The sequence below is a fragment of the Triticum dicoccoides genome, chromosome 3A, assembly GCF_002162155.2.
Source record: "Triticum dicoccoides isolate Atlit2015 ecotype Zavitan chromosome 3A, WEW_v2.0, whole genome shotgun sequence".
Lineage (NCBI taxonomy): Eukaryota > Viridiplantae > Streptophyta > Magnoliopsida > Poales > Poaceae > Triticum > Triticum dicoccoides.
In genome coordinates, this window is record NC_041384.1 from 538,953,435 (window position 1) to 538,966,150 (window position 12,716).

The following is a 12,716-nucleotide window of genomic DNA, read 5'->3' on the forward strand; positions in this document are numbered from 1 at the left end:
AGACTTTTGTTTTGATATTAAAGAGAGAATTGTTTTAAATATCTGAATCAAAACCCAGTCTTCTCTTTCCCTTCTTCTCTCATGAAAGTGGCGGCTAGGACGAAGAATCCGTCCCTTGAGGCTCTGTCGACGAACCGTGGATTTTCTCGCCCTCTGCCTATCGCTTCACGGCCAATGAAGGGGCATGGAACCCCAATGCCTAGGCCCCAGCTAGTACTTTAGGTTAGGAATTTTTAGTCCTCGTAGGGGTGGCGCTTGGGCGGATGGCGGTACCTCGCCTTCTATCTAGTATTTCGGGCTCTAATCCTCCTTGACTTCGTCCGCCAAGACGGAGTCGAAGTAGCTTTGACATAAATTTCTCTTGTCTCCTTGGGGAGGCAAGGTTAGAGTTTCTTGTCATATGTGCGTGACGGTGAGATCTAAGACACTTCAGATAGATTCAAGGGTTCAACATCGGCTCCAAGGCGTTGGCTCTTAGGGACATGTGCACGAAGACTTCCCGGCCGTTCTCGACAAGATTAGGCCGACAAAGGTAGGGAAGCAACCCGTTCTGACGATGGTAGTGGTTGTTTGATGGTTTAGAAATTTTGATGTAATTTTTATTATATTTAGGATGCTTAGTATTTCTGATGAACTTCTTTATAACAGATCTTATCTTTTCTGAAAAAGAAAAAAACTCAGTTACAGGAGAGATTCTTCCTGGTGTGGTTGGTGAGTCCACGAGACGAACCCATGCGCACATGCCACATGTGCCGAAGGCCGATGGGAAATAGTATCCGCGTGGATCCAGATCCTCCCCTGGCATGGGCGGCATCTCGACAAATCGAAGCGGGACCCACCCGCCGATCTCCGGCAGCCAACCGCTGGTACTAGTCCCTGTCCCGCCCCCCTCCCGATTCTCCGGGGAGTCCGAGCGAGCTCACGAACATCAACACTAGTCGGCTCGCTCGCTCTCACTCTCCCCTCCGGCGCCCGTAGACGCGGCCGGCAGATCCAAGCAATGGTGCGCGTCACTGAGACACACTTCTCTGGCCCCGCTCGCTTGCTCTTCCTTTGCATCTCGTGATCCCGCGCCTTGGCTCTCCCGATCATCACCTCGTTTTCTCCGCCTTCTTTTCAGGATTTGAGGGCGTTCTTCGGGGGCAAGAAGCAGGAGCCGGAGCAGAACGGGCACGCCAACGGGGCGGCGCCCAACGGGGGCGTCAAGAAGAGGACCGCCGATTTGGCCATCTACGAGCAGTACGAGCAGCAGGTCCGTGCCCTGTGCTTGTGCGCTGGCCTCTTTGGCGAGCGATTACGTGCACGCGGGTGTTCTTGGCTGGTCCTGTTTCCCTTGACCCACAATCGTATTTTTGCTGTTACAGGCCAGGCAGCCGGAGATGCGCGCCGCGGCAATTCGCGATGGGAATGCTGATGTGATGTGAGTTATTTCTTCGTTTTTGTCTTAACTAAGATCCATTCTTTAGCTGCTCGATGCAGCATGCGATGGGGGTTTGCTTATCAGATCTTGAGCTATAGGTTTGGGCATTAGTTTTGGTGCGAAATGAAAGGGGTTTGACTGAGTGAAAGCTATTGATTTGTTGGAATGTGTTTGTTGTGGAATGGGTAGAGAGGCCTAGTTGGCATGGAATTGGAATTGTATGGCCATTAATATGGGATGCTGATTCATGTTATTTCGGCTGGTTTATTGAATGCATGAGTGCACAATGCAGTTCCTCTAAAGGGGCTTGGCTGCATCAGGTGCATCCCTAGTTCAACTGGAGATTAAGATTTTTGGGTGCCAAACCTTACTAACTGGCCATGTTGCGCTGGACATCTTACTTATAGAGCTGTGAAAGTACTTTAGAATGTGTGTTGCAAGAGAATATTGAAACCATCTAGGATTGGTGCTACCGGGGATGTCTTTAAGGGGACAATTTTGGGCATAATTTTCGGGTTTTAGCTGGAGCATACCTTGAATTATTAACAGTTTCTCATTTCCTGTATAAAAAGGACCAACACAGGCCAGTTCTTTTCATATCTTTGTGCTATCTTCTGTATGGTAATTGTCATGGAAAGAAAGAAAAGGCGTCATCACCAAAAATTCTTAAATAGCACAGCAAACTAACATATGGAAAGTCTCAAGTTGCCATTATGTTTCACTTCAATTACAACATTTGCTCTCCCTGAAAAATGATTTTGCATGTTCAAATCTTAGTTATTCAGAATATCTACTCTTCTTGAACATTACAATTATGGAGGTTACTTTTGCAGCCAGAAGCCTCTCCTACCTCAATTTGAGTCAGCTGAAATGCGTAACTTAGCAGAGACATTGTTGCGGTAAGGAGTAATCTAAGCTTCACATAGAATTAGGGATGGCATTGTCTAGCTATCGACTTATTCTCCTCCTTTCAGGGATATTATCCGCGGGAGCCCTGATGTGCAATGGGAAAGCATCAAGGGACTAGAGACTGCAAAACGTCTGCTAAAAGAAGCAGTCGTCATGCCCATAAAGTACCCAAAGTAAGATTGCTACTTTATGATTCATAAGGTTAAAGTTAATCTTTGGACATTACCTCCTAGTGTGTTCAACTGCACCATCATTGTGCCCTTCCCTAGTGGTATTTCAGATTGTCAGCTTCTTTGTGTGATGGCCCTCTCTTTTATAAATAAGCAATAGATTCATAGAAGGAAGGTAGTGAAGGTCTTTTTGTAGCAGAAAAATTTGATGTCTAATATCATATAAATTTTTATATTCTTGTTCACCTTTCTTTTGATTCTTTAGCTTATAGGGAGCAAAGCAACCAACTACCATGAATTATCCTACGTATTTAAATGAATTAACAAAGAATGGCAAAATAACGGCTTTGATACGCACACTTGAGAAGAGCACATAATAGTTGAACCTTAATGTATTTTAGAAAAAAAATACTTCTATCAGATTGTACCCATCACTTTTGTCTAAAACATAATTGGAAAGTGATAGTCGCGTTGGTCTACTTATTTTATGCAAAATAGTCACTGATCTTTCTTCAGAATGGTCTGGGGGTTCTGAGGTGTGGGTTTGGAAGTTCTCGGAATGGTCCCGCTCCAGTTGTCTACCTAGATACTAAACCTTTTAAAGGCGTACTGCATATGATTAATCTGTCAATTATTCATAATCTTATTTTTTACAATATTCAGATACTTCACTGGTCTACTATCACCGTGGAAAGGCATCTTACTTTTTGGTCCTCCTGGAACAGGGAAGGTTGTAAACTTGTTCCAGATGTTACTTCTGCATTTAGTGCACTTAGTACACAAAAAATATATGTCCATATTTTCCTTTACATACCTTTTATTTTCCACGTATTCTTATATCTCCACCCTAGGACATTATAAATCACTACTTCACTGTATTTTGTAGCAAGAGATATCATAGTAGAGATAACATTCTGATCATAGTTCATTCTAAGTTTAGCAGTAGTCATGTGGTACAAAAATTAATATTGTAAGGGATACTTGTAGGTGTACCGCACCCAAGCTCACATGGCCACTTAATTTACTTTTCAGAGGATCAGTTTAGAAAATCCAAAAAAAATCTGACATGGAATCACGTACCGTCAAGTATTTTGTGATTTGTTTTGTTGATTTGTAGTCTGCATAAAAAAATGAGGAGCTAAAAACATTTTTAGGTTGTGAATTTTTTCGGGTTTGTTTATTTTTCAGTCCACAATAATAATATCATGATTATCATGAAACTTTATATGTAAACATAATCAAGAATCTACATGTGAGAATATTGGAAGAATGATTTTTTATAGAAGGGAGCAAGTGCTTCCGAGTGCCTAGCTCAACTGGTTGGGTGAGTGGATGTACAAACCCAACACCTCCTCACAGAGGATAATTTAGGCTCCTATTTATTCTTGACGACCAGGCTTTCTTGGTACCCATACATTTATCCTTGAGGACTAGGCTTGGTGCATAACCATGATTAAAAATCCTGGTACTCATGCTTAAAAGGCTGCGTGCATCCCTAGTTGGTGCAGAGGCCGGGGAAGTGAAATTCTCCCCCAATTTTAGAGCTTGCACGTATGGACCGAAAAAAGTGGTGGGCTACGCCGCCGCCCCACTCTCAGGCCCCCTCCGCCCCTTCTCTCCCCCGCCCTCGCCGGCCGGAATCGCATGGGCAAAGCCCTCGTGGTGGTCAGTGGCGGCGGGCCCTAGCATGGTCGGGTCGGCTCCGGCGGCGCTCTTCGGCAGGCTGGCGCGGAACATGGAGGCGGATCGGTGCGGCTCTGGCGACGCGGATCGGCGCGGCTTCGGCGGCATGGATCGGTGCAAGGCGGATCAACGCGTCCTGTGGCGTGGGTCGGTCTTCAAGCGCGGTGCAGCGGTGGGATCTTTGTGCTCCTGCTAGCCCTGTCCAAACGGTGGTTCATCCCCCCGTGGTGCTCGTTTTGGTGGTGTTGACCGCCACGGATGTCATGGCCGTTGGCTTCGTTGATCCAGTTCGGGTCAGCGTGCGTCTGATGGGTCTAGCTCGCTTTGGCCATAGTCGAGATCTTTGAAGGTGGCAATCTGGCGCACACGATGCTGGATGGAGGTTCATCGAGTAGATCCGGGTGAAAACCTTGCTCTCGGCTAGTTGCCAAGGCCGGCGATGGCGGCGTTCTTCTGTGTCGCCCCCTTCTTGAAGGCATCGTCGTGGAGAAGCTCTAGACCTCTATCTGCTACTTCCAGGGAAAACCCTAGATCGGTCGATCAATAAGATGACGGCGACGCTCTTGTGTTGTTCCCCCCTTGGGGGCGTCATTCTTGGAGGTGTGCATTGGCTCGAGGGACCAGTGGACGGTTTCAGCGGTGGAGCGGCGTTTCATGTGACGCATCGACGATGTGGAGTCTCGGCGGCGTGGCGCAGCAGGGTCTCGGCGACGGATGTGTGATGATGGACGCGTGTACGGAGGTGGCGTTGTCTGGTGTCATGGTGGCGTCAACGTCAGGCCTGGCAAGGTCGATGCATCAGTATCTGCTCTGAAGATTGATCGGTGGAAGACGGTTGTGGCGGCCTCTGTGGCGTGCGCATGCGGTGACCACTGAGAGTGCGTCGGACCGGTTTGTGCCCCAGACCCGGCAATGTGGCTTGGTTGGGGCCTCCGGCTTTAGATGTTGGGCTTTGGTGTGAGGTTTGGGTATGCGGCTCAGACAATCTGCACCCCTTCATCAAGTTGATAGGAGTAGCGACAGATATTACTTTGTAAAGTCTTGGTGATAATTAATAAAATGGCTTCATGCATCGTCCTGATGCAGAGGCCAGGGGTCATCCTCCTTTTCAAAAAAAAGTGCTTGCGAGTGCCATTTGGCATTAGACACGTGTAGTTTTTCTTTTCTTTGTGGGGTGGGTGGGGGGGTCATTTGTATACATGTTATAGTTCTATGGTTTTCCTTTTCTTTTCAACCATTTTTTTGGCTATTAAGAATTCCTTGTGTTGCCTATTTAAAGTAGTGCTCTTTTCTATTTTCAGACAATGCTGGCAAAAGCAGTTGCTACTGAGTGCAATACTACATTCTTCAACATCTCGGCTTCATCAATTGTCAGCAAATGGCGTGGTGTGTGTTGTTAACTTCCCTCTGTCCTGCATACAGTTATTTGATTAAATTACTTAAATTGCATAACAACCGGTAATTTAGGCATGCTTTGCACAATTAGGTAATTTGTTCAGGTGGTCATTTATCATATCATATTTATGTTGTTATGTGTAACATAGTTAAGGTTTGTTTGATGAAGGAATAACTAATGGAATGTTCTTTTGTGCAAGTGCAGGAGATTCTGAGAAGCTAGTCAAAGTTCTTTTTGAGCTTGCAAGACATCATGCACCATCAACAATATTTCTTGATGAGATTGATGCTATTATTAGTCAGCGTGGTGAAGCTCGTAGTGAGCATGAAGCTAGTCGACGCTTGAAGACTGAGCTACTTATTCAGGTGTCTACTTGTTCACAAATATAAATAAGCTAGTATTCTAATGCATTGTTTCCTACTACATGATCTCCTAAGCCCTAGCTTGAAGCGTGCTGAGCTTCTGATTTCAGTTTAGTCATATTTACACCAATTTTTACTGCAGATGGATGGCTTGACAAAAACGAACGACTTAGTATTTGTGCTTGCAGCAACAAATCTACCATGGGAATTAGATGCAGCTATGCTCCGTCGGCTTGAGAAGCGGGTATGGCCAGTGCTGTGTTTTTATTCCAAGTTGTTTTTCCAAACAAAGAAGGACATGCTCCCAATCTCATTGCCAAAATTGTTTAAACCAAGTTGAATTTTGAACTCGACAGATATATGTTTGTTAATACCAATCATTTCAGTCATGCTTTGGTTGAATATTCTTTTGTGGGGCTTATATGTCAGACCTGAAGAAGCTTTTATTTGAATTCCAAATGAAGAGCATATCTTACTCTTATGGAAATGGATGCTTGAGATGTATCCAAAGTATTCGATTAGTGGTAAATATTACTCCCTCCGTTCCTAAATACTTGTCTTTTTAGAGATTTCAACAAGTGACTACATACGACGCAAAATGAGTGAATCTACATTTTAAAATATGTCTACATACATCTGTATGTTGAGTCCATTTGAAATGCCTAAAAAGACAAGTATTTGGGAACGGAGGGAGTAGAAGAGAGCATGCTAGCATATAATATTGTTTCTTTACTGGGCGGTAAGACTAAAATCAACATTTTTCTTATTTATAGTTTATCTATACCCAAACCCATTACTACAAAACATTTGATTTGCAACTGCATATCATGGACAGATCAAAGTAGGAAGACATGCTTGTATGAGTGAGGCCTTTATTGTAAAAAGAAAGCAGGTGTGATATGTAGGAAACATTCCATGCCATATATTTGATAAATTAACTGCACAATTTTTTGGCATCGTTCATCAGATTCTTGTACCACTTCCTGAAGCTGAAGCAAGGCAGGCCATGTTTAAGGAACTTTTGCCAGCAATGACCTCAAATCTAGAGGTCCCATATGATATCCTGGTCGAAAAGACTGAAGGGTACTCCGGTTCAGACATCCGTCTCGTGTGCAAAGAAGCTGCCATGCAGCCACTGAGACGTCTCATGTCAGTTCTTGAGGCCAGTGATGAGCTGGTGCCAGAGGAAGGTTAGTTTTGATTTCTTGATTTCCTAAAACCATTTGTACTTTCCTGTGAAATACAATAGTGCCTAAGTTTTTAGACTTGTTCTTGCCGATCTGATCAAACTTATTACATATTCGTTATTACCGTTCGTGGTGTAGAGCTGCCTGAGGTTGGCCCTCTCAAACCTGAAGACGTTGAACTTGCTTTGAGCAACACAAGGCCGTCAGCCCATCTCCAAGCACATCGTTATGAAAAATTTAACCAGGACTATGGGAGCCATATTCTTTCCTAAGAGCAAACCACGATCAGCTTCTCAGGTCAGTTGTGCGCGAAAATATGCCTCGCCAAGCATGTAGTCAATAAAAAGAAACTAAAATTTCCCTCCGTGAAGAATGTAGAATATTTATTTTTGTTGTTGTCTGCAGGTTTGCCAAGTGATGCACGGTGGTGGTTCATTTGAACATGCACTGGTACAGAGCTATCTTGCCCTACAACAAGGCCACACCAATCAAAATGGCCTTGTCGCACCGTTATATTTATCCTTTGACAGTCGTCAAGCAGGATGCAAAAATTGTTGCTAAATACATTAGACTGGTTTAAGTTGGGATGCAATCATTGGGCATCTGATTTTTCTGCGGCAGCTCTGCTTGACTAGACTGGAATATTACCCTGTAATGATCGTACTCCAAAATAATTAACAAATGATTCATTGAGTAGGATTTATGAAGAAAGAAAGAAATGTTAGGCATGTTGTATGGAACATTACAGTCCAGTTCTTTGCGCTTCACACATACTCCCTCCGTCCCAAATTAACCACGACGAGTAATTTGGAACGGAGGGAGTACTTATTAGGGTTTCTTCGCTTCAAAGGGTTCTCATGGAAATTTTGGAGGATGCTATCTCTTAAGAATGTTTTCCGTAAGGCTTATCTGATTTGTAGGATTAAAAAATTGAGTAAAATCGATAAATCTACACATTGCTTCTGCATGCAAGTCACAGGGAGAATGTTCATTTAGACGATTTTATGAAGAAAATTGCTTTGTTTCTGTGATAGTGATTGAACCATATAATCTTTCAAAGAAATTCCTGACTTGTCTACCTATACCACTATGTAGTACAACAACTTTGATATGCTCCATCGAACGGTTGAGAGATGATCCGTTAGAGAAAGTGTTCATCTCACAAGACTTTGCCACATGGCTCTTAATTGAACCACCACTCTATTGTCTCATAGTGTTCTAGAAGCATCATTTTTCCGTACAAAGAATCCGATTCTCCAATAAAAAAGAAATAAGACAGTCCATGTTCTAGAGAGTTAGGCCTTGTCAAATATGATTCACATGGAAGGAAATAAATGTCGAGAATGCTTTTTTATACATTTCATGATGTTTTCCTAATGCGGAAAAATAGGCAATCCTTGTTCTAGAAAAAAGGTGCAGTTTACTAGTTCATGTAGTGTAAACAAACAAGAGGGCGTAAATTGGAGCATTTTTAATGTAAAAAATTAGATTTAAAATTTCAAAAGAAAATCCCAATTTTCCTCATAGATGTGTTTTATATACATTAGGCTACACAAAAAGTAACTATTTTGATCCACCTGTCTTTTTTCTGTGTGTACGCCTCAACAGAAAAATTGTACTTCCTCCGTCCGAAAATACTCGTCATCAAAATGTATAAAAAGGGATATATTTAGATGTATTTTAGTTTTAGATACATCTTTTTTTATCTATTTTAATGACAAGTATTTTCGGACGAAGGAAGTATTGAGGGAAAATGTATATACACACTACACATCGATATGTACGTGCCTATATTTTTCAGGACTTTTTAGGTTTCAAAATACTGTTTTTGCTTCTTCTTCTTTTCTTAAAAAGAAGGGCTCAATCTAGTCAGGGCTCTGTTTCGAGCCTGTTACAAAGCTTTGTGCTTTTTAGTGGGACTATACCCCCTTTTGGAGATCGTATGAACCACAGATATAATCATCTTTAGCCAACAGAAGTTATGCCACAAACGACTACAACAAAATAACGAGTGAATCCCACAAATACACATTCTCTTTCTCATAGCACAAGCATATGCATTCATCTTTTCTCAGTTCAAATGCAAGAATGTGCAAATTAGGCCAATCAAACACCCGAGGAAAACGAGCATTCCCATCATCATCAGACAGGTAATCGATTTCACACATGCGATGCAGTGCAAATTAGGCCAATCAAACACCGGAGGAAAACGAGCATTCCCATCATCATCAGACAGGTATCGATCTCACACATGCGATGCGGATACTCATGACACTACTCTAGTAAACCACACTGAATGTACGGACTAGCTCAGCACATATAGCAGCTCTCGGAACCAAAACTACCACCAGCTCAAGGCAATCCCTTCATTGGATCAGCCGTCTTCCCAGACCTGGCGTCAGACCACGCTTTGGCTATTGTGCGCTTCATATCTTCATCACCTTCCTCATACATGCCCTACATGTCAAAAAAAGAAATAGCTCATGTAAGCCAGATCGCGAATGCCAGCACAAATCGCTCGAGTTCATGAGGCCGAACGAGTGTTTACCTTCATTAAATCCATAATTCCTGACATGGGATCCTTCTCTTTGTCCATGCTTGGCTTAAACTGTCACCAAAATAAAATTAGTTAGTCTATCTATGAGCAGTAGCAGTAACATCAAAAGCATGTTTTACGATTTTCACTGAGATGAGCAAATCCTGCTTTCACAAGACTCTTTGAGCTATTTTACTTTCAATGGCTAGCAAAGTTGCCAAACAGACATATGGATCACTCTTCAACTCTATAACCTCCTCAGCAGCCCTTCTTCCTGGTTTTCAGCATAGTTCAAAAACGCGCTAGGCGTTAATTGTGTGTTTTGCCACCGCCTTGCGCTTTTCTGATCAAAGCGCATACTTATGCGCAGATTAAGCACAGTTATGCGCTAGGCGTTTTGCTATCGCCTAGAGCCTAGGCGCACTTAAGCGCTCGCTTAGGCGCGCCTTTTTTAACTATAGTTTTCAGACCGACTTGCTTCCTAGTATTCACTTGCCCTGTTTCCCCAACCTTGGGGCAACAACTATTTTCTTTTCCAGACAGTTTTCCTTAACCAGGAAAGCAGGCCTGTGACTTCCTTGCTTCCGACTCGAAAGCCTTCTAAACAGACTCCTTTTGCACAATTATGAAAGCTGAGAGGAAATGGGAATGGTATGCGCAGGAACAGCACGAAACAAACAATAGTACTTCATAACCTGGAAGGCCAGGAATAGTAGTGGCGTAGTTGAACACATTAGCTGTATTTTGAATCAACTAACCATATCATTGCTCTCATGGCAGCAAAAGCATGCCAGCAGATTGGTGCTTCTGATGAATCAGTAGAGCACAGTGATGCCCAAAGGTCTGGCCAGGTGGCCATGTAATCTTTTGATCAAGCAACAACTAAACAACGCTCTCAGTTCCTAAATTCCAGCTCTGATCACTCTGAAATCCTACTACACTAGATATATTTCTCTCCCAGCTGGTTTGTCCCCTCCATCTAGCGCTGTTGTAATTCACAAGTCTTTGTTGCCCGACCTCTCCTCAGGGATGCTAACACTCACAACAGCAGTATAATGTATTAACATGCAGGAGACAACAAATCTTGGATAACCATTGCATCAGGTTCCTACATAACTGAATGCTTCCAATATATTTTCTGGTGATCACTTGAGAGATTATCACTACCACAAATTATTCATCCCAAAAAATTATTCACCCAGGAGAATCCAGCGCCCATGGGAACTATGGTTAATATTATTTGTTTGTGGGAAATTAAGTCCTAATTTTTTTTTCAGGGAAGTCGAGAGGCCAAAGCAAGGAATAGCTGGGCACAGAAATTACCTTGTCTTCCTTGTAGTGTAGATCCAACCAATTGCCGGAAGAAGCTTTCCACAGGGTGATGACAATCTTCGTAGGCTTGACCACAACCTTGCATTTCTCAGGAACTATTTCTTTGTTCAGTTTTGGGATGGCACACCTATAGTTCTTGCCTTTAACATCATGAAACTTGATGTCCGCTGACATTGGCTTGAAAGTAGTCTCCACCTTCTCTTGGTCGACATTCTCAAGGAATACGTAGACCTGAAAAGGCAGAACACAGAGTAAAACTGTTATCTAAATGCCATCATGGGAAATCCTCAAATCCAAATGTCATGGGAATTCAGTTCACTAATACAAAGCAGAAGACAATAAACTTGGGTTCTAGCATAATGACAAGCAGACTTTTCGCCAGTCAAGTAGTCAGCCCTACTATGAATAACAGAAGTACAGAACTAATTCTAACCTATTATGCAAAATTACCAAGATACAATAAATTTGGGTTCTAGCTACCAAGCAAAATGCCATAAGCTGTTCTTGTGTTTGCAATTACTGTCAAGAACCCGTGTGGTAGTAAGAAGGAAAGGGGCATTATAACAGGATAAATTTGTTCAGTGGCTATACAAGAAATGGCTTAATAAATGTACTAGTACCTCCGTAACTTAATATAAGACGTTTTTGCAGTTTAAATTAAACTGCAATATTTAGTTACAGAGATAGCCCTATCGAAGTGTTCTTGAGGAAAAATAGGCGTGCAATAATATTCTGTATTCTGGGACCTCCATCGAGTCAACAACTCATGATGAAGATATATTGCATCCTTAATCATTACTGTTTCATTAGTTTACCAGTCAATCGATCGTGCAACAATTGAATAAGTTGGCAGCAGCCAAACATTTTGTTCTGACAGTGCGATTGTTTTACGAACCAGCATTTGCCACTGAGCCCATATGGTTGTAAGTCTAAAGCACAACGAGATAAGATCAACTAATCAGCACATCAGTATCGCCAACGAGCTAGAATCGTTAAAAAAATGACCCCTTTCTCGCAGCAACGTACCCTGATCTTCTCATTGTCCTGGTCCCAGCTGAATGACCCCAGCGTGACATAGCTCAGACCAGCAGGGGCCGCCGCCGCGACCGCGACCGCCTGCGGCGCGGGCGTCGGCACAGGCACAGGCGCAGCCCGCGAGGCCAGCTGCCAGCAAACAGAGGAACATCAGCTCAATGCGAAAATCCGAGCCCGCCCAGCCCGCCGGAATGAATCGATCGGCGGAGAGCGCAGGGACGGTGGGAGAAGGAAAGGCAAACCTTGGCGTCGACGCTGCGGATCTCGTTGGAGAGGAGGGAGACGACGCGGGGGCGCTTGGCGAGGCCCTCCAGCCGCAGCAGCTCCTCCAGGTCCAGCCGCAACTCGTCCGCCGACATCTCCGGAGCTCTCTCTGTTTCTCGTGCCTTCGGGTGGGGGGAGGCTGAGTTTGGCTCGTGCGAGGAGGTTTGTAGGGTGGTTTCGGTTGGGGCGGAAGGAAGGGGAAGGTTCCAGAGGAGACCAGTAGGGTGGAGGAGGAATGGACGGCTTACTTACGCGCAGAACGATGGACCGGGCCCAAAGCTTTCGTGCCTGCATTTTGGCCCACTATGTGCTACTGGCTTATGAAAGGAAGGGCTGGGCTGGCTCCTGTTAGGCCGAAATGAGTCTTGTTTACTCTCTTGTTCATATCTGTGGACTCGTGGGCTGGAGCGGCAGAGGTGTAA

The 12,716-nt window shown here is 43.8% G+C and overlaps 2 protein-coding genes across 2 annotated transcripts; one reads left to right on the top strand and one right to left on the bottom strand.

Annotated features, from left to right (window-relative positions):
• Positions 1-827: 827 nt before the first annotated feature.
• On the top strand, positions 828-7,874 carry LOC119269040 (katanin p60 ATPase-containing subunit A-like 2). Its single transcript, XM_037550787.1, has 12 exons — positions 828-1,003; positions 1,121-1,252; positions 1,365-1,420; positions 2,254-2,319; positions 2,395-2,502; positions 3,163-3,229; positions 5,484-5,568; positions 5,783-5,943; positions 6,083-6,184; positions 6,908-7,130; positions 7,266-7,424; positions 7,533-7,874. Exons 1-11 carry the CDS (start codon positions 1,001-1,003, stop codon positions 7,397-7,399), a joined length of 1,137 nt encoding a protein of 378 aa, XP_037406684.1. The 5' UTR covers positions 828-1,000; the 3' UTR covers positions 7,400-7,424; positions 7,533-7,874.
• Positions 7,875-9,163: 1,289 nt separating this feature from the next.
• On the bottom strand, positions 9,164-12,500 carry LOC119269041 (calcyclin-binding protein-like). Its single transcript, XM_037550788.1, has 5 exons — positions 12,273-12,500; positions 12,022-12,159; positions 10,987-11,226; positions 9,676-9,735; positions 9,164-9,584 (listed from the first exon to the last, which is right to left on the bottom strand). The coding sequence occupies exons 1-5, from the start codon at positions 12,387-12,389 to the stop codon at positions 9,480-9,482; spliced, it is 660 nt and encodes a 219-aa protein (XP_037406685.1). The 5' UTR covers positions 12,390-12,500; the 3' UTR covers positions 9,164-9,479.
• Positions 12,501-12,716: the final 216 nt, after the last annotated feature.